At 35.7% G+C, this 22,102-nt stretch overlaps 1 protein-coding gene across 3 annotated transcripts in view; it reads right to left on the bottom strand.

Moving 5' to 3' along the window:
* The window catches only part of VPS13B (vacuolar protein sorting 13 homolog B), a 428,152-nt gene that overhangs the window by 280,423 nt on the left and 125,627 nt on the right, over nt 1–22,102 (bottom strand). For all 3 annotated transcript variants that reach the window (XM_051785196.1, XM_051785198.1, XM_051785197.1), the window contains exons 18-19: nt 20,921–21,055; nt 19,932–20,105 (exon numbers count right to left, since the gene is read on the bottom strand). In XM_051785196.1, the coding sequence (XP_051641156.1) occupies nt 19,932–20,105; nt 20,921–21,055 (309 nt within the window). The remainder of the gene's footprint in view (nt 1–19,931; nt 20,106–20,920; nt 21,056–22,102) is intronic.

Raw genomic sequence — 22,102 nt, 5'->3', positions numbered from 1 at the left:
ACAAATTTAAGAAAAAACAGAATGGGAAGGAAACCTGAAATTATGAGTGCCACAGGAAATTTTAATTCAACGTCTATTTTTAATAATGGCAAATATTTACACATTCATATACATCACCTTACTATGGTTTTAAGGATAAAACCTACTACTTGGAATAATTTCCAAATAAGATTTTTCTACATTTTCCAAAGGCCATTTAACCTTGCAAACAGAGCAATTCCAATGTAGAATCAGCTGGTTTCATATTGTACCACTTCTCAGTGGTACAATACCACTCAGAAGTACAGTGAAGTACAGTGAAGATGGTTCAAGTAAGAATATTTACACGAGTGCTTCCAATTTGATTCTCATTGCAAATCCTACCAGTGGCATTGATCAAATATGCCCCATTCAAAAAATCTTATTTAAATATGACACTACACAACTCTGTAATAACTTGATATCTCCACTTAGGAGCAACACATTGCTAAGCTACTAATTTTACTTCTGTCTGAAAAAGAGGGAAAAAATTTGTTAAGGGCAGAAGTAAATAAGAAAGGCTATTTTCACTGGGACATGACTGATTCAGTTGTCCTTATTCTAAGGACTAGCTCCAGTAGGTAGCCAACTATGTTAAGAAATCACTACCAAATTTTTTTAAGATCTGCAATACAACTTGTTCGACCTCCAGTAAAAGGCCACCTCTTTCAGGCAATTGCCTGTTGTTGGTCCCTTGGGTGGTCCAAGAGCTGGGTGGTCCAGTGATTTCAGCTTGGACAGCTTATTTCAGATTTTACTGTATTTAACTGTCTCACATCACATTTAATTCTTCTGGAGAAAGAATTCAAACTTCACTAAAACAAGAAACAGTCACTTATTTAAATCTTGCTTCCTGAACATCAATATGAGTCTTATGGGAAAACTGTATCACCAAACCAAACCAAACAAACAAAAAACTTCTACACTACATCATTCCAAAATGAGATGAAGGACCCTAAGGATCCAAAACAATCCTGAACACATAATACATCTGCACAGTAGTTTGAAATCTTTAAATGCTGAGGCTACTATTCATGTCCTCACACCAACATTTCTAGCATATCCACTGGTAGAACTGTTGTTAGCATCATTTTTTTCTTATTAGTGTGAGATGTAAGGAAGAGAGCGAGTCAGTGCAGGTGAGACTGACACTTCCACAGTTGGCTATAATGCTTCTGGCACCTGGCTGAGCTCTGTTTTGATTTTCACTATGCACTTGACAGGCAATCTGTTGTGGTGTGAACTTGTTTGAACAACGGTGGAACAATGAAGCATTTCTTTTAAAACTGATTTTTAGGACATGTTACTATTGAGAAAAACAACAGCAACAACAGAATGGCACCAAGTACCAAGCCCTAGCATTTAACCAGTAACAGAGAATGGCAGCACTGCAGCTTGATGCTGTTCAAACACACTGTTGCTCTTCAGAACTTCTCAACTAAGAATTATTATCCAATTGCTCCTGCGGGGCCCTATTGCAAGTTCATATTTATCCTTCATTTTTCCCATCACACCATTTTTACCCTCTCCATGTTCTTATTCATTACTTATATTTGACATGAAAATTTAAAGATAATTAAATTATCTTCATTATCAACCTGCATAAAATTTAGCAGTAGACAGCTCAATTGTTCCACACAATGATTCATTATAAAGATTAAAATTCAAAGAATATTACAGTAACATTGATTTTGTAAACACTAGATGGTACCAGTAAGTGGAAATAACGAACAATAAGTGAACAAAACAAAACAAAAATAACTGAAAGAATGGATGTTCATTAAAAAAAAATTACATATCATTTTGATCAAAGCAGAAAATTCAATTTGAATGGGAGGGGAGCGGGAAGCACCACTGCTACATTTTTCTACAATTAAAAATATGTTCTGAATTTTCAAATGCACATGCCCCCCTCTTTTTTTAAACAGAGATGATTATATCAAAAACATTCTTCTCATGATGCAGAAAAATTATTATTAACTAAGGTCAAAAAGTTCTGAAAGATTCAAGAAACACACCAGCAAATGTTTGAACTACTATTATTATCTCCCAAGCTGCCTTCAGGAGGATTTAGCAATAATGCTGCTAAACAAGTTTGAAGTTTTTTATCAGTTTCAAATTAAGAGTCAATTTAACAACACATATAAAAATCCCCTTCATGCTTTTTATTTATACTTATCTTATTATTGATGTATTAAATGTTATACCTTGACTCAATTAATGACATACTCTGGGAAGAGGAACTATTATTGGTAAATAAATGATTCTTGAGGGCAGTACTGCACTGGGAGTTTAAAAATAACCACTGTCCCATTTTCCAGTGAAAACAATCCTCCTCTTTTTGGACAAAAAAAGCCTAAGTTTACACATATGGAATTTATACAATAGACTTGCTTCATCAGAACTATTTAATATTTAAAATATCATATTAAAATTAATAAATATGCCTATGTAACAAACTAATTCCTCCCTATCAGCATTGATACTGGTAAAACATGCAGTACCCAGAAGTTACCACAAAATCAGCTGGGCGAAGACAATGAGCAAATCCAGAACAGACAATGACTTGGGAGATTCTGTCTTTCCTTCTCCCAAGATCGGACAGCCTCTGGCATTTCAGGAGAGGAAAAATAGCCCTAGAAACAATCCTGTATTTGTTTCATTTAAATGCATTTTAACAGCTTGGGCGGGCAAAAGGAATCTGTATTCTGAAAAGTGAAGAAGCACCAAACAAAAATCCTTCCTTGACCCGAAGATAAGCTCCAAATACAGCCTGTGAAATCTCACTGCGGGATAGAAGCAGCATATGAAACAGCAGGGAAAAAATACCTTTAAATTTGCCTATGCCTTAAGCAATAAACACATTTAAAAACCTTCAGTTGTAGAATTCTGCTGTGTTATTGTCTTTCATATGGAAAATGTATGAGCAGCATATGTAAATCTGCTCAAATCATTTTGCTGTTAAACAAACAAGCACATGCCTAGAGGGGACAGAATAAAGTAACTGGTCTCCCGATGATGAATAGCATTAACTTGCTTTGGCTTGCCAAGTCAGTAAGCAGTGTGAATTTAATGGCAATTAGCCCAGATCAAAGTTGAAGTACCATGAACAAAGTAGGTAAAACTGACAATATCAAAGAAGGGAAGCCTATCATGAGTGACTGAAAAAAAATTACTTAGATTTATTTATAATGTTTGGAGCTGTTAATGAAAAAGGACAGATCCTTACAAAATGTTTATTTTCAAAACAGTATTACCGATTAAGCAGATTTCTAGGAGACTGTTTTCATGGGTAAATTGGCCAAAAAGCGAAGTAAACTATTCTGTAATAGCTCCCATTGTGGACACACTGCTCAGAATGATATTTTCTCAAGAAATTAAACTCTGAGTTAAAGTCAAGCATTCTCCCTCCTACCCAGCAAACAATTTATCAGGCATTCAAAGCAACAGAAAAAGTTCACAGGCAGAGGCAGTTCAGAAGCAGAAGAGGAGAGAGTTCATGTGTTTTACGTGCAGTAGGCTTTAGGCATTATTAATATAAAATATTCCTCTCATTAAATCTACATGTCTTAATTAATACTGACATTAAAAAGCTATAAATTTAAAATATACATGAATGATCTGGAAAAAAACAGATTTGGATCTTTTATTTGTTTTTTTACTGCTTAAGGAGACCTCTACTTCCACGTAATATTAGCAGGAATTAAATCCCTATTTCAAATATTAAATGTTTACAAAACCTACAGTATGCTAATACTTAATATTTAAACTACTATCACTATAAAATTGCAGGCTTCATGTAATACCTTCCAACTAAGAGTAATTCCCATATCATTTTGCATGGATTGGTAACACGTATTTTTGCAGATGAAATGATACACAGAGAAGTTAAATAATTAGCCAGAACCAGTAAGTTAAGAGAAGAAATTGCAATTAACAGAAGATTGCTTCTTTCTATTGTAATCACTAGCCCATTCTTTTAATATAGGTAAAATAATAAATAACTAAATCAAGTTGCATTCTGTTTGAATTAAATATATTAAAGCTAGGCACAGAGAAATGGTCCAGTATAATAAAGAGCAATGTATTTTTGACCTTAAGCTGAAGGGTAAAGACCCAGCAGTTCTTCAGCAATTAATCAGTGAGGTTTATGAGAGATTTGCCTGAGCAAGGACTAAGTTTCTCAGAAGATCAAAGATAACTGGTGTTACACTCTGCCCTAACCAGACCCAGATTCACACTTTCCATTACTTATTTACATTGATCTTATGACTATTTTTATAGATCCATCAGAATAAGTGTGCTTTTACTCTTTTATTAATATTTGTTTAATTAAGTTAATTAATTACAGGTTAACTGAAATGTTGTACAACAGACCTCACGCAGCTTTCAAAGTGTAGGCTGAATCTAATCCTTTTTTTTCTTTTAACTAGCAGTAAGGATAAAGTCAATAAATTGTCAATTAATAACATACTTGCTTTGATGGCTCTTCAGTAATTTACTTTCATACCACTTCATAAATTTCTTAGGAAAACTTCTGGGATCACTGATACAGTACCTCTGCCCTGGGAAAATTTCGTTTAAATCTGCTCTACTGCCATAAAACCCAATAAGACTAACTGGCTGATAATCCTCCCACACTACACTGTTTAGGTATATGCACTCAAGCAGCAAAAGTTTAATTTGTTCCACTAATGGCACAGAAAACTACTCAAACTTATTCACCATATAAATTTGAACTTCAGTCTGCTACTTTTTGTTATTCCTTAGGTAGAAAATTCAAGCTATTGGATGCTTTGTAACTCAGACTATTTTATCTTTTCCTTGATCCAAAGCATAACAATAATAATGGACACTACCAGTAACTAAATATTAAACTGCACTCACAGAAGAAACACAGTAAAAAGCCTTAGAAAAGTCTGAATATTATTTGCATTGGCACACTGACATGCAAGGCACATTCTATTGTTCTAAGTAGGTGTAACATTACTCTTAAACTACTAAAATCAGCCATGCTTGCTGCCTTGGACATATTTCAAGCTGCCATACAATAGCTTTTGTTTGGAATTTCTAGTGGGATAACACATAGTTTATTAGGTAGAGCAGATAATGTTTGGAACATAATTTAATTTATAAAACCACAATATGAATTTAGTAAAGAAGCCATATGATGCTAAAAATACTGATTCTCTCTAAAGTTGTATTGATAGCATTGATACTGATTAAATAAACCAAAAGATCTATTATGTATAAGATGATTTGGCACACAAAGTTCATTTAAAAGCGTTGTAGATGTCAAATATTCATGACAGGCCAAGGCCAGGTAGAGTTCCTAAAATAACTATTATATCATGAGATATTTTATTATTATCCTATCTTATGAAGGAAAAACTACTGGGAAGTAACAGGAAAAATTCACTTCATACATATACTGATAGATAGATAGATAGATATACGCGCACACACTACATTTTCTCTCCCACTATACATTAAGGAGAGTTTGTCTGCATTTCCCTATAAAAAGGTCAATTGCATTGCACTGGTACTGACAGCAACTAGGCAAAATCTGTCAAAAAACAAGTGTTTGGCAGGCATTTTTCCTAGTGTATGAAGAATCAACTGGAGATTTTCCAAAGGGACTGAGTTATGGATAAAGCAAATAAAGAAACTGTCCTCCTGTTCCACTAGTAATCCTCTGGGAAACAAGAGCATCTAGAGTTAAAAAGATTTATATTTTCCCTCAAGTTGTAGCTCTCTGACATATTTATAGGGCTAGGTCAAACAATGCACTGTGGATTACAGCATCATTTTTCTAAGCTTTCCTCTCAGGTCTCAACAATACTCAGAGAATCTTATTCACAGATACAATGAGAATAGGTATTTTGTTCTCTCCTTACATTTATACATATGTGTATATACATGTACAGTTAAACATGAAAATATTTAGGAAAATTATGCCAGCATCTGGTAAGTAATTATATATTTCTACTGTTTTCAACCGTAATTAAGAAATTGACTCTGGCTATTCCAAATTCTAATTGTAGCATTCCAAGTTAAGAAAGGAAGGGTAGGAAGAGGGTTTTATCTCTTAAGAAAACAAACAGAATTCTCTGGAAAAAGAAAATTAGTAGGATTGCAAGCGGGGTTCGTTTCAAATTTTTACTAATTATTTTTTTTAATTTGTTACATTGTTTCTACTTCTCTGAAGCAGCACCAGTAGGAAGGCTTTTATGTTCCAGTGCAGTTGGGAGTCATGACCTGTGAGGTGTGAACTTCAAAACAACTACCCACAAAGGCTAGGTCCAAGGCTTGGGAACACACAAACAGCAGTCCCCCACGCTGGCTGCTATGCTATGAGCCAATAACCACCCCTTGCAAGAGCATTAAGGAAAAGAAACATGCAGATGTACCTCTATTAGACAGTCCCTTGCCCCATGTCGATAAGCATGGCAGGAACTCAGATGTTGCTTTATTTCTTCAAAGCCAGGTCCAAAATGCTGCTGTAACTGATTCTCTGCTACACTGGCTCCCAATATAGCAGCATTCATTTGCAAGTGTTTCACCATGGGGGGACCTCACAGAAAATGAATGAAAAACATCTTGTTCCCTTAGCATTACCTCATGCTACTTTTGTACAAGTATGCTTCTTAATTACTAATTTCTGTGCTTTTAAAAACAAGTGTTCTGGAGTAACGTAATTGAGTTAATTCACATCTCAATACAGAGAAACCATTTATTGGAGTTAGCTGAGCTGCTGCCATTTGAGAAGGGGTGAAAACCTGCAGCAGGTCAATCCAAATAGAGCGGAGCCGGTCAAGGCTACAAGGGTTAGTGCATCCTTCCTGCAAATATCCCTCCATCACACTCTTGGAGTAGTCCAATAGAGTACCTCAGTGGAAAAGAGCAATGCAAATCACTCCAAAATGTCCCAATTTTTCATAACAGTGTAAGATAAATACTATCCTCCCTGGTTATATACAATCATGGAATCGTTTTAGGTTGGAAAAGGATTAACCAGGCACTACCAATCTTAGCACTAAACCATGTCCCTTAATGCCACATCTACATCCCCACCTGGGATAATGACTCAGTCACTTCTCTGGGCAGTCTATTCCAAAGCCTGACCGCGCTTTCGGTGAAGAAATTTTTCCTAATATCCAACTGAAACCTCCCCTGGCACAACTTGAAGCCATTTCCCATTGCCCTATCACTTGTTACTTGTCAGAAGACACAAACCCGTACTTTGCTACAACCTCCTTTGATGGAGTGGTAGAGAGTGACAATGTCCCCCCTGAGCCTCCTCTTCTCCAGGCTAAACACCCCCAGCTCCCTCAGCCTCTCCTCATAGGATTTACTCTCTAGACCCTTCACCAGCCTCATTGCCCTTCCCTGGACTCACTCCTCAATGTGTTTGTTGTAGTGAAGGGCCCAGAACTGGACACAGCTGTGTCAAGAACTTAACTTCCATACACTCCAGGAACCTCCTAGGCTGTTTCCTCTCCGATGTATTGTATTTCAGCGGACATCTGGTAAGTTGAAGTCCCCCAGGAGAACAAGGGCCAGTGACTGTGAGACTTCTCCCAGCTGCTTACAGAATATTTCATTTGCCTCTTCATCTCAGTTGGGAGGTCTATAGCACACTCCCACCATGATACCTGCGTTGTTGGCCTGCCCCCTGATTTTTAAAATAATTCACCCATCACCATCATTAAGCTCTAAACTATCAAAACAGTCTCTAACATCCAGGGCTACTCCAACACCTCTCCTTATCCTGCCTTATCCCTTGTGAAGAGTTTATAGCCATCCATTGCAGCACTCCAGATGTGCAAGTCATCCCACCATGTTTCCATGATGACAACTACATCATAGTTATGTTGCACAATGGCTTCCAGATTCTGTTTGTTGCCCATGCTGTGTGCATTGGTGTAGATGCAATTCAGCTGGGCTACTGATCCTCCCGCCTTTTGGGGGTGACAAGCCCTAATTCCTATGGGACCGTTCTCAGGTGCTTCCATGATTTCTAAAAATTCAATAACCCTTACGTCTTTGCTGCTGTAGGATGTCCATCCCCTATCTCCAGTGAGATGACAGACCAAAGGATCTTGCTGGCACACTATCCCTCAGACAACGGCGCGCTGGCCCCAGGCTTATCTGTAGCAAGCCTGGTTTTATTCCTTTCCCCTTCAAATCTAATTTAAAGCTCTTTGAATGAGTCCTGCTAACTCCTGTGCAAAAAGTAATCTTGAAGAGCTACATCCAATAACTTTAGTAGGGCTGCCTTGGAAAAATGTAACTGAAGATGTTAATCATTATATTTCTACCTTTAAGGTGGATTATTCTTGCCTCTCAGTTTTCCCAATATAAGGAAGGAAGGCACAGTCTCGGAGTTTGTGGCTTAATCTGCTGTCACTGTGTAGAAAACACCTGCTCCTTCCATCACAATTTTGAGATAGTGACTTTCCAGAGAAAAAAATACAAGTTGTATGGTGTATACTAGAGATGCACTGTTCCAGGAAACAGACTGAAAGTACATGGAACCTTAATTCTGCTTGTAACAGAAAGAAAGAAAAAACTATTTGACTAATTCCTGAATGATCCTTCATTAAGCACCCCTGCAGTCTCATCAGCTGCTGTAAGATGATTATAAGTATCCCTGGATAGGTACAACACAGACATTATTGTCTATCTCCCAAGTGCAACACAACGATCACACTGCCCTTACAGATATTCCAACATGCAAAACTGGATGTTCCTGCTCTCACTTCACTTCTTGTCGTAGGAACATGTACAATTCCTGAAGTAAATGAAGAGGTGTTACTTCTGTATTGTTGATTTGGGAATTGTGAGGATACTTGAAACACATATGGCACTTCTTACTAAAAACCTCTGTTTCAAATGTAATGGGATCCACACCCTTTGGTATTGTGCTGGCATTTGAAGAAAAATTGAACAGTTAATTTACTGTATTTAATTTCAAAGAAAACATGATATCAAGTTGTGAAGACAAGGAACCTGGCAATGCCATCATCTGCAAAAGACTGTGTAAGCTGGAACACCCCAATAGTGCAAAGAGACATACATTCATTTAATACATGGCTTTTACCAGCTATTATACTATTACATTCTTAATGAGCACAAAGGCAGCATTTTTGAAACTGCTACCCATACATGGGCTTATTTTGATATTTTATGCATCTCTAGGATTACTATTCCCTCATTACAAGCACAAAAAAAGTTAGAGAAAAATCTATTTGCTTCTACAAAGCAAATAAGGTCTTCAAATAAAGTTGGAATAAACTGTGCAATAAAAGTATGCAAAAAGCAGAGAAACATTCTGTTTCTTTAGTCCCAAATGTTCTAATGGTTCTAGAAAACAAAGTCTTTAACCAAGGATGCAATGACTAAAATAATATTAACCTTGGTTAGCAATTAAATGATCACACCTTGCTTCAGACTAAAAATGTAGACAACAGCTAGTAGTTGACATCTCACTTCAACATTTTACAGCTGCTCTAAAGCAAATACTTTAGACATTTGAATGCATGCATGCATGCATCTTATTTTCCCAGGATTTCAAAGTCCACATCCAGGCTGCTGCTCAGCCATTATAAATGAGTAATTCAAGTAGGGCATGACTGCTTCTTGTATTAACTTGATAAAGATGTTTCAGTCGGAGTGCATCAACAGTTGTGTTAAGTCATCCCTTTCACAGGCTTAAACTTACTCTGTGTTAAGTTACCAGTGAAGGATAACTTCAAATAATTAAAAAAGTCTTTCTACAAATATAATTAGTATTATGATTATTATCTTTTATTACACCCGTTTTCAAAACTCAGAAACATAAATATATCTTAATTATTCCCTGTTTTTTAATTAAAAATAATTTAATCAACTGATTGTAACGTGCATTAAAGTTTCATTTCATTAGTTTAGACATGCAAGTGCTTAAAGAACTGATATGTGCACTTTAAAATACAAATCTCTTTTTAAAAAATTCCATTATATTGAAAATTATTTTGCATCCGTAAGATTTTTCAAAAGTAGGCTTTGGTTTAAAACTGTAATTTTAATATAATAGGTTCAGTTTAAGCTTATCATTTAACAATTAATTTATTATCAAACGTATGAAACAACTATTTTACAGTAATTTTAATGTCTGAACAATATTAATTCAAGACTTTGGGTAAAGCATCTTTCAAATACTACAAAGAAATACTGAACATATTTAATTTTCTCGTATGAATCTTCAGGTCACAGCCTGCAAGAGAAGATTTGCTCAATACTGAATTTTTCTTCTCTTATCACAGCAGGGACATGACAAGAGAGCTCAAAATTACAGAAGAGAACCCATACTCTCATTTCATAAATTTATTTCCACTGAATAGATGACCAAACATGAACATAGTTACACTAGAAATAAAATGTATATATGTCACCCATAGTCCAGTGCCTTAAAGTTGTACTTCACCAACTTTTAAATAAACTGGACACCTGATGGATTATGTCTTATGCCATAGAGAAATACAGAAAAGAATAATATCCAGAGGTGGTGATCCATCACATGTTCTCCACAACCCTGCTCACTAACGTTGAGTTGTATATTGTATTTAATAATTCATTAGATTCAGCCAGATCTTCTCTTATTTTTCCAATGAGTATTGTTTCTATTTACAAAGTTTCCACTATTTTCCCCACTTTGAGGAGGAAGAATACCTATGATAGCCAGTTCTAATATTATACTTAATATTGTATTTACATAATGTTTCTGTATGGTTTAAGTAGTTTTATTCCAAAAATAAAAAGAAAAAAGGCACTTTTGAGGGCCAGGGGAGATGGCAAGAGGCAGTCAGCCTTTTACTTACTCAGATTATCATTCTGATACATATTATTAATCTTCAGAGAGTACTTTACTTTCATTTATGGTTTGTATCATATTACTAGAACATGGCCTTTTTTTTCACTGGAATGATCAGTTATCAACACCGAAATTCAAAAAGACATGGATCAAACTCAGTCTGACTCCTTTCACGTCCACCTTCCCACTGGCAGTGGGCTACTTTTCCAGGATTTCTGGACATGAAGCATTATAGTCAAAAATACTTCCTCAGCTTAGCACAGATCCCAGATGAGCAGACCAGGAAGCTGTACAGTGACAGACGACACACACAGGCTAAAAGGGGAAGAGCTGGTCGATGCAGGTAAACTCTTACTGTAAGAGCTGAAATGTTTGGAACTCCCCATTCCTTCAATTCTCAATATCAGGGAACCCATTCACTGCATAACCATGAAATGTTCTCCCAAGGTCAGATAGTAGAATAATTTGCTATTCTGCAAATACACGGTTTTCTAAATCTCTTGGAGGGTAAATGACTTTTTTTTTTCCAGATCCATCTACTTCACCTTGGAAAGACATCAGGAATTAGGAAAACACTCAGGAAAGCAAGACTTTGCACTATTATGCTGTGCTGCAAATGGAGCTCAGTATCAACAATTAGCAACAGAAATGTGTTTAGATGGAAACTCGGGAGTCAGGTCAGCAAATACTTTGCTCCAGCAAATGTTTGTCTTGATTGAACCAGCTGCAAGACCAGGCGAGCACCTAGAATCTTCTCTTTAAGACAGGACTTCTGAAAAACAAATCAGGTTTTTTTCATTTTCAAAATGCCTTTCCCTCTACTGAAGAGTGTAAATCAGATTAAAATTAAGAATTAAAAATATTTAGGTATTTAATTAAACTATATATCCACTCTAATCCTATCACTGCATTTCTCAAATAGATTTAGCCCTCCACGTGATACTGAGAATGTCAGGATAACCTCAAATATACAGCATTTGTGTTTGAAGTTGCTGTACTCAGAAATCTGTTATATAGAGGTATCCAACATTAAAGGTTCAAATTATGTATGTAGGCCAATTTTAGCTATTAAATAAAACTGAAAAGTTACACAGTGCATTGTTTTCCCCATATCAAGTACTTCTGCCACCTTACACAAGTACATATACAAGTATCTTGCACATATTAGTTCTATTTCAGTGCACAGGTAACATGAAATCAGCTCATAAAGCACAGAAGTGATTAAGTGGTCTAAAGGTTACAAGTGAATAACAGTTCTGCAGTACTACTTCTACATGGTTTGCAGGTTTCTGATAACAACAGAGATTGACCTCAAGAAGCTTCATAGCACATGAAAAAAACCCCAGAACTAATTTAAATGACCTAAAATATCATCTGTCTGTTCAAAATCATTTTCAGTTTGGTCAGCTACAGGAGGATGTCCTAGCTTGAGGATCATCATAGGGGTTATCTAGATAAATTAAAATTAAAATACCACTAAAATTCTAACCTACTTTGTCTAATCCTGGCTGTGAACTGTTGTTTTCTATAGAAAACTAACTACTCGGTCCCTTAGTAACGACCCAACTTTAATTGATGACCACAACTGACTATTTGTAACGTGACAGGAAGGAACTTCTGGACAGTAATGTTTGGGTAGAACAGGACAATGTAGTTGAATATTCACTCTAACTGCATCCTAAACCATAAAAATGAGACTGTTAGTACATTTGTATTATAACCAGAACACTGTAATATCGGGAGTTACTTGTAGCTTCTTTTTAACCTGCTACAGGACAGAATCATGAAAATTACTTAAAAAACCCCTAGATTTAGAAACAAATACATATATATTTAGATCATAACTTCTGCACTAAGATACTTCATTTAGCACTGTTTTTCATCAAATGTGCTATATTTCAGTAAAATGTTATTTAACTACTTGTTAGTAATTTGAAAAAAACAGAAGTTGACCTAGTAAAAATATATTTAACCACCAAGAGTCTACTGATTTTCAGTGGTATCTATTTAGCATCTCATTACAAAAAAACCCCTCAATCTTATATGAATCATTTACATAACTAAAGAGGTAGTGAGAGTAACATAATTCAATTATAAAACCTGGAAACAGTTTAAACACTATTTGAAAATAAACAGTTACAGTCCCTTATGCCCATGTCTGGGAAGCATCCAAATGGAAGTTAAAAATCCCATGGCATTTTTTTCAAACTGGGAGGGAGCTATCCCAATATGCTGGCCAACATATATTTTCTCAATTAAAAACAGATTTCAGTGTCCAAAGCTATGTGTCAGCAATTGCTGAGAGCCTATACCTGCCACATTTTCAGAACATTCCAAACCATCAATAAGTATCTAGTCACCTTGCTGAATAAGGATTTTCCAGATGCCAGGGGTGGAAAAGGTGAATGTATTTTCATAAATACATGAAATACAGATACATTAGCCTACACTGTTATGAAAACAGAAATCATCATTTGAACCCACATGGAGATTTTTTTTTTCACTAACAGAAGTGCTAAATAGGACTTTGGTGGCCATATGGAACACTTTGATACTGCCAGACTGTAAAGTCAACAGGAATCCTGTGGAACACACATACACACACACAAAATAAAGGTAGCAGAAATAATTTATCATCTGCCATTCCCTAACTTCTACATATTTAATGAGTTGAAAGTTTAAAAAAGAAAAGGTTTTTTAACAACTTTTTTTTAGTTATTTTTACAGAATTTTCTAGGTTATGAGCTGTTTAAAGAGAAGGTTGGGAGATTGCCCTTATGTAGTTTAAAGCCTGTAGTGACTGTACTACCCTCCATTCAAGAGCTCAGAACTTCAGTTGCCAATACTGAAGCTCAAAATCCTGTCCCAAGAACTACAAGATCAATTACATTATCTACAGGCAGAACACTGTTGTCCTCAGTTAAAAGAGCAAGTCAGACAATGACTTTTTAAAGAAAAAGTTATAAAATCAGAGGAGACCCAGGCTTTCCAATTCCCTCAGTCAACAGATTTTCCAGTGCAATGTCTAAGGCTCCTGCTATTTGGAGTTGAGTCGCCATCTTCATTGTCCAAGTTTGGTTCTTATTTTGCCCTATTACCAAACTCTTAAGTGATACTATTAAGAAAAAGAAACAGGAAAAAGGCAAAAGTACTTCTTTGACTTAAGGTATTACTCAGCTTTCACAGTGCAGCTGACCAGTACATCTCAAAGTCAGTCAGGATTGAAAGAAAAACAAAAGTATTTTCAGGGAACTTTACTATACAATCTCATCATCATGGCTGGGCTTCGCAAATGAAGATTTGGGAAGGCTCTATCCACATTTGTTACAGGCACGCTGGTGGCTTACGAGGCCAATATGAGATAGACATATCCGACTGCAAATATACAATCTAACTTCCTAACAACTGACAAGACACTGTAGTTTTTTCTGTCTCTCTTTTTTTTAATCAATTTTTAAAGTACCATTTTACAAAACTCAGAATCCTACTTAGTCACATTTTCAGAATTGTAGAATGAATGCATGTACTGCTGAAGGATTTATGGCATACTGAGAGGAACTGACCGCAACATAAGCAGAGAGATGAAAACACCTCTTCCCCCAAGGGGATTTGCAGAATTACTTGAGGGAAAGTTGAACAAGCTGGCTTATTCCTGCATTGTGCAATTACCTTTCTATAGCAAGAACTTACTGCCAGTTGCCAGATTTATGCAACTCACTGTAAATAGTCTTAATCAAGTTAGCATAGTATAGTTTGTCCCTCTCTTGTGCTACTCCCATGGACATGAAATTTACCATTGGAGCCAGCAGAGGAACAGACTGCACTCAAGGACAATTTACTTCCCTCTTAGAATAAGAACTAAATGCTGGATCTTTGTAAGACAGTAGATGCAGACGTGATTCAAGTCTGGAGAAATATTTTATATTTAACTTGGCTATAGTGTACAGCATACTGAGTTGGGAGGGTAGTGGCTAAGGATGGAGCAAACACAGAGCTGGCAAAAAAAAAAATACAAAAAGGCTTTTACTTTCTCAGATAGGTACTAACTTGGCATTGGTAAATATCGGTTACCAACTTGCTCTTCCCCACATCATTCGCCCACCCTGAACTGGTCAGCAGTACCACCATCTGCTGCCCTGCCCTTCTTTGAACTGTGGATAAAGTTAAGTTCTCCCACATTGTGTGTGCTACAATCAACTAATTTAAAAATCATGAGAGACAAAGGGAGGGAGAAATTGCATTACCACAAAATACGTTTGCCCACAAGTTCTATCGAAGACAAAACTTCTAAATTTAGCCTCACACTTCAGGCAGTTGAACTGCTATTTTTAATCAAATTTTGAAAACTATAGGATATTACCAGAAAATTTCTTCTAAAAATGTTTACTTAATTGAATTTAAATCCACTCTACTCAAAAATGAGACTACATGAATACTGTGTTTTCAGTAACTTATACTATTAGTATTCATATTTTTCCAAGGCAAAATATGAGAATAAGCCAGATTTTGAAAGCAATTAAGAGGATACAAATGTTGTGCACTGCAAGAGCACAGTTCTCAAAAGACCAGAGTCCTGGCAACTATCATAATCCTTTTGAAATTGTGCATATTAAGATTAAAGATCACTTTGTTCCTCTATTCCCACAGCTAGTTGGTATGGTAAAAAGATCAGTCTCCTAGTTTTATATGCAACATCTTTAACATTTGCTCTCCTTTCTGTGCATGTGATTAAATGTAACATTTTGAAATCCCAAAGTTCTGAGAAAAACATAAATCCTTGTCCACAGCTGCTGTTTGACTCTGGAAACACATGCATTTTCTTTTCAAGCATCTACCATCAAAAAATCCCAAAGGACTTGAACTGGAGAACACCTGCATCTCTTCATTTAGTTCCAATAACAGAGCCTAAACTTCAAAATTACAAAAATAGATGCTGTGTTCAGCTGCAGTTACATTCTGCCCCTAATTCCCGTGAACAAAAATGCTAAGAGCATGAAATCATTCAGGCAAGCTCTGTCATCGAGAGGATAAGATTTTTTGCACCAGAAGCCCAGTGGGAACTTGATAGAAAACTGGCAACAATTACAGATAAAGTACATAGTGAAATCCTCAGGGAGAGAAAAGGAAATGTAATAAGATAGATGGGTATAATTTTTACACATTTATGTCCAAACCACAAATGTGAATTGTCTTTAATTACTCCAATATAGTAGGCATTTTTATTCGTTCATTGTGTTAAAACTTCCAAGATACTTCAAATTAGCCTATGAATTCTCTTTTACAAGGTTTTTTTTCTTTAAAATTTATTTACTTGTACAAGTATTCATTTAAATTTGAACTGAGGACTTAAAAAATATTGTTCCAGCTTCAAAATCCAGACTTTGTAGTATCCCAAGTCCAAGCAGGCAAAACTAAATAAAAAAATATGTCAATGACAGGCTTTTTTAACTGCAAAAACTGGAAGTTGGGGGCATATGTAGATTTATATGCATAAACCCAAACATATGTAAAAATCTCTCACCTCCTTTCAAGTAGGTTCTAACACATAAAAATCAGCTGGTTTATGATAAGAAAAAAAGTTTATGTCCCTACTTTTACGACAATTTTTTTGTATTTGAAGATATGAATTCTTCAGTTATTTTTTTCCCTTGTTGGAGAAGGGGGTGAATGGAGTGATCTTATCTATATTATAAAATATTGACAGAGGAGAAAAAATATCCGAAAGTTTTTGGACGTTTGAAGAACTTATCACTTAAACATGAAATACCAACTTTTATAAGATTGAATATTTGCTCTTTGGCCTTCATGCAGCTTTGACAAACCAGAAAAGCCTCCCCACTCTTGCTATGCTCCACAGCATAACAGGAATACAGGTGATACAGTACTTCTCTTTACTCTCTTATTTCACTGCTGCATTACTGAATATTTAAGCTGATGTCAAAGAAAACTTTATTAATTGTATTTTTTATTTTAGTTCCTCTTGATTTATATGTAATAAAGCTGTCCATACACTGGCTGTGCACGCACTCCCAATTATTCAACATGGCAAACCAAATAGAGCGTAATCAGCTCACCCCATCTATTCAACAGCTGGTCATAATTAAATACTAACACCAGCATTCATTTTGAAATCTCCCTCTTCTCTCAAAGGCCAGGTGAAACAAACAAGGTCTGCAGCTTGCTCCAGGGTTAATAAAGCCACGGTTATTTCAGAGAAAGAGTAAGAAGACCTCCCCAAGCCCTGGAGTAATGGAATAATCTCCTCTCTTGTATTTATTTTAGATGCTGCAGTTTAAAGACTGGGTAGCATATCAACTGGTTTTTACAACTATGCACAGAGATACCTGGGACAGCTTTTCATACAACAAAATAGCCAAAATTAAAATCAGAACTCAGACTTGTATTTAAGGATTAAACAAAATCATGTTTACGTTCTTTGTCCCTAAATACTTCCCTCAAATTTTAAATATATCCTCGGGGATATATATATATATATACAGGTAGGCAGTAAAAGGAATTTGCACAACATCCTGATCACCCTGGATCATATGATTCAAGTGTATACAAGACAGTATACAGTTGCTGACTCAACAAAGAAAGGAGGAGGAATAGTCCCCTGCCTGTTCCCAAGGTAAATATGCCCTGATTTATTCAAGAAAACCATTGCCATTTGCACAATCTCCTCCTTAGCATTTTATATCCAAACAGGTGCTTTGATTTTTGACCAAGTTGTTTTCTAGTCAACTTAATAAATTAATTAGTCCAAATTCCTATTCCAGACAACATTTTTAGGAAAAATTTCACAAACAGCACAATGTCAGCACTGCACAATCACCTTCAGTAGTACAGCTCTAAACCCTTGTATTCCTGAGGCATGAGTTTTTGCTGTGAAATTATCCAGTATAGCTTTTTGAACTCCCAGAAGTGACTGCAACTGACAGCAAAAGCATTTTTATGCTCTCAAAGCACCTCCTGTTTTCCCTACATGTAATTTTCACAGTTGTAAGAAAAAGAATAGTGATATCTCCTGTATTAAATTGCCCAGCTTCTTCAGCAAGTGTATCTGAAAGCAAAAGCTTTTGTTAACTCCCTGACCCTTTGTACAGAACCTAAAATAACTGAAACATTAATGTTTCCTGGTTTAATTTATGTTTAAAAGAAAAATCATTTGCAGCATGCCACTCTTCCTGTTGACTGGAACCAAAGTTCAGCAAATCAGTCAGCTTTTCCCCCTCATTTGTCACCAGACACAGATGCCACCTTACAGATCTAGAGGAGGAGAGCTAGAGTCTGAACATGCATGTTAGCAAATGTCATTGAGTACATGGGATCAATACAACTGTCCTGAGACACTGAAGGGGTGGGTGATGTGTCCAGTAAATGTTCAACTCTAAGATCTTCTCATTTGTAATGCATCTCCATTCATCTACAAGACAGGTACCACAGACACTAGTCTATTACAAAACCTGTGTTCTGCCTCTCAGAGTCCCTGCATGTAAGTCTGCCAGCACTACATTTGTCAGTGCCTTAATTCTCATTGGCACCTCCTGTCACAACCTATCAAGGTCTCTCCACTATCTAATTAGACTATTCATAATACTGACGAGCTAAAATGTACCCTGTGACCTATAACAAAAGCAGTCATTCTACAGTATAGGTAGGTATCCACAGATCCTTTAAAATGTAGTTAATATTCTAAAACAAAAATCAGAAAATTTAACTGAAAAAGGCAAGAAATGCAACAATTAACAATAGCAATAAATATTGTTATTATGAACATTCAAAAGGTATTTAAGAGAGACAACAGGTGCAAGAGATTTTAACTTCTGTTTCAAAATGGATCTGAGTAATTCAGACACTGTTGAATCATGAACTGCTTTTTGGCAATGTTTTAGGGGCAGGAACTGAAGATAATTATTACAAAAACACTGCTGTAATCATTTCCAACATGATGCTCTCCAAGAAACATACAAGTACAGTTACTGAAAAAATAACCTAACAACTGCTGGAGTGCACAGTGCTTACAAATATTTACTCTGCATAAGAATCAAGTGTTGCTTACATATGCTCATAAAAATTACAATGACGGTAATAAATTCACTGTTACTTTTCAGACTAATGACATTCAACAACCATTACAGATGAAAAAATAGAGAAAAAAGTACACTGTTCAAGTTATGTCTGTGTTTCATAATATTGGGTCAGCTAATTCTTTTGCTTTCCTTAACCTTGATACTTTTGGGGTTTGTTTCCCCCTCCATTTGATTCCATTGATTAGCGTGGCGACAGAATAAGCTTTGAAAAACACGAAACCGCGATTTGTAACAAGCACCATACTGACAGCAAAACATATTTCCATGTATATTTCACAAACCATATGAGAGTTATTTTAAATAACTTTAGACACATTTCAAAATGGTCAGTGTTGCTTAGACTAATGTTTTCTTTAAAGATCACTTGAAACCATAAGAATGTCAGGTAAAAGAATTTATGCCCACAAAGTCAACAACACCCTTAAATTTATCCAAGCAACTCTCCAAAATTATTAACTTCTCATCTAAATCCACTATAACACCAAATTTGATGAGGTCAGATGTGTGCCCTGTAGCACTTTAAAAATATCTTTTTTATTTTTAACAAATTTTATGATAAACAAATTCTTAATAATAAATTATGCTGCAAATTTATAAGAATCATTTTGAATTTGGTATGCCAACTTCTGTATAAGAAGCTCAACCAGGAAGAAAGACTAGAGTTAATATTTTCAACATGGATCCTGCTCCCCCCTCCCCCACAACCTCCAAGTTTACAAAAGTTTCCATATAAATGGTTTAAAAGGCAACCAAAGTCAATGAAGCATTCCTTATTGAAGAAGACATACATCAAAATGCAGCTCTTAGTTGTTTTGTCTCACAGTGAGCTAAAGTTATAATGTGTGCAGTATGTGTAAAAGATACTTTGACATTTGGCACATTTTATATCAAGCCCCTCTTTTGAAAATTACATTGGATCGGAAAAATGGGATGTGATATCAGCTTAACAAGAGTTTTGCACTTACCAGAATTATGGCAGTAGTCCATATACTGTGGAATTTGGATTGTAAAGGCTACCAGATCTGGAGCTAAAAGAGATTCTGGCTTTCTACTCTCATTGAGCCATTTACTGCTGTGTAAGTCTCTGGTGTCAGAAGGTCCTTGAATTAAAGGAATCAGCTTCTCTTTTCCACCATCACCTAAGATAAAGATTAGACTTCTTACAGCTTTTAGTATAACAAGATAAATTTTCAACACATAAACATTCACTAGTCCAAAGAGAACAGCTATTAACATTGTGAGTACAGAATTAAAAGAGGAAATTGAAAGAGCAGTATCATATAAACTACTGAACAACTTAATGTTTATCCTGTAAATGCCTTGACATCCAGGAGGATTTCAAATAAAATAACCAATTATCTTTAAAACAGTAATTTCCTTTACAATGTTTTATTAATAATATATTTAAATTGAGTTCATGGTAATGTTTAAATACACTAAATTTTTTATGTTCTTGATATTAGTTGCCTTTATATATGAAGGTATCATAGATGTTGACAAGTTCATGCATGCTCTTCAGGAAAAATTCTATTAAAGAAATAAAAACATAGTTACCACAAAGCCCTCTAAAACTTCACAAGCAAAATACATACTTGTATTCTTAATGGAAAAAGAGACATTAAACAATCAACATGAAAATTATGCTAAGAATAAAGCCAAGTGCAACTATTCTCTGGTTTTCCCATTTCTTGAGTGCTTTTAGATTAATGTTTGTCTCCGCAGAAAAAAAAAATATTTTTGATTTAATGTAAAAATTGACTGTTCTGGGGCAAGGCTGGATCATCATGACATACTTAATAATAATAATAAAAAAAAACCAAAACAGAATACAAAAAACCCTCTCTGATTCATAGGAACAATGAGTAAATTCTTGTTTCAGTAACTCTCCTTGTAAAAAGCAAGGCCAATTCTCCTATACAGGCAATAAAGTTTTACATGGTCCAGCTGCACATACCTGGGGCTTTGGCACAAATTTTTATTGATCCCATGGTCCCAGAGGCACATTTGACCAATGATGTGCTGCAGTACTTCAATTCAACATTCTGGATTGAGCCCTCAAGAGTTGGCAGGGGATTCTTAGATTTCACACCTAATAAAAGAAAACTGCAAATGTACTAGCCTGTTGAATTTAAATATTTTTATATTCCTTCACCAAGGCATTTAAACTTAATTATATTTTAATTATCTACCTTAGATGTTCTTACAGCACTTTTGTTGTGATTCACAGTTTTTAAATGAAAGTGAGAGAATGCTGCGTATGGGCTTTTTAATACAAACAGTTATGCATGAAATATATATAGATACTGTGAGGAAAATACACAAGGCCACTTAGAAACTGGAATAACAAATAGGTATATATACACACATACACTTTTGTTTTCACTTTATAAGTGCCATGTCAACTATTCTCCACATTTTTATTACGACCATTTCATTTCAGGATCTTAAAATGACTAAGTGTTTTCAGCTTTAAATTAGACAACAGCATTTTACTCAGTAGCAATGTAAAGCACTAAATCCATGCAGCTGAACAGTACAGAAGGCCAACAGCACACTTGCCATTTTTCAGAGGAAACTGGAGTTCAAACCTTGCCTTAGGTCACAAGTGGAAATAAGTTTTGGTGGTCTTTCCTCAGCGCCCATCTGTAAGCACCAGAAAACTACTACACCACTTGGAAGAAATCGGTGCTATTGGCAGCCACTTCTGAAGAGCTGCTGAGAACCGCAGCAGAAGCAGCAGGGGATCTGCAAGCCAGGACTGAGATATGTTGGCAGAGCTCAAGGGCAGGCCCCCAAAACAGCCCCAGAGCATAGGTGGAGGAAACCAGCCCTCCTATTTTCTACAGCTCTGCCTATCAGAAAAAAACACATAAATTTACTTGCAAATTAGAAATAAATAGTTTCAACACCTGTAAGAAGTATGAGAGGAAAAACTAACAGAAGTTACCTTTTTTATGCTTTTTTCCCCTCTTGCAGAAGTGACTTGGAATTTGCCAGTTAAAATTGGCAAGCAGCTTGTTAATTATGCAAACATTAGTATAATTATGGAACCATTTCCTCGCATATGTGACATAGAATTTGTTCCAAAGTCCGTAATTATGCAAGGAAAGCATTATGGAATATCGGGTAAAAAATT

The sequence above is a fragment of the Manacus candei genome, unplaced genomic scaffold (genome assembly GCF_025592945.1).
Source record: "Manacus candei isolate 608988 ecotype Guabito, Panama unplaced genomic scaffold, ASM2559294v1 h1tg000019l, whole genome shotgun sequence".
Lineage (NCBI taxonomy): Eukaryota > Metazoa > Chordata > Aves > Passeriformes > Pipridae > Manacus > Manacus candei.
Note: the sequence above shows the minus strand (reverse complement) of the source record. Positions and strands in the feature narration are given on the sequence as shown.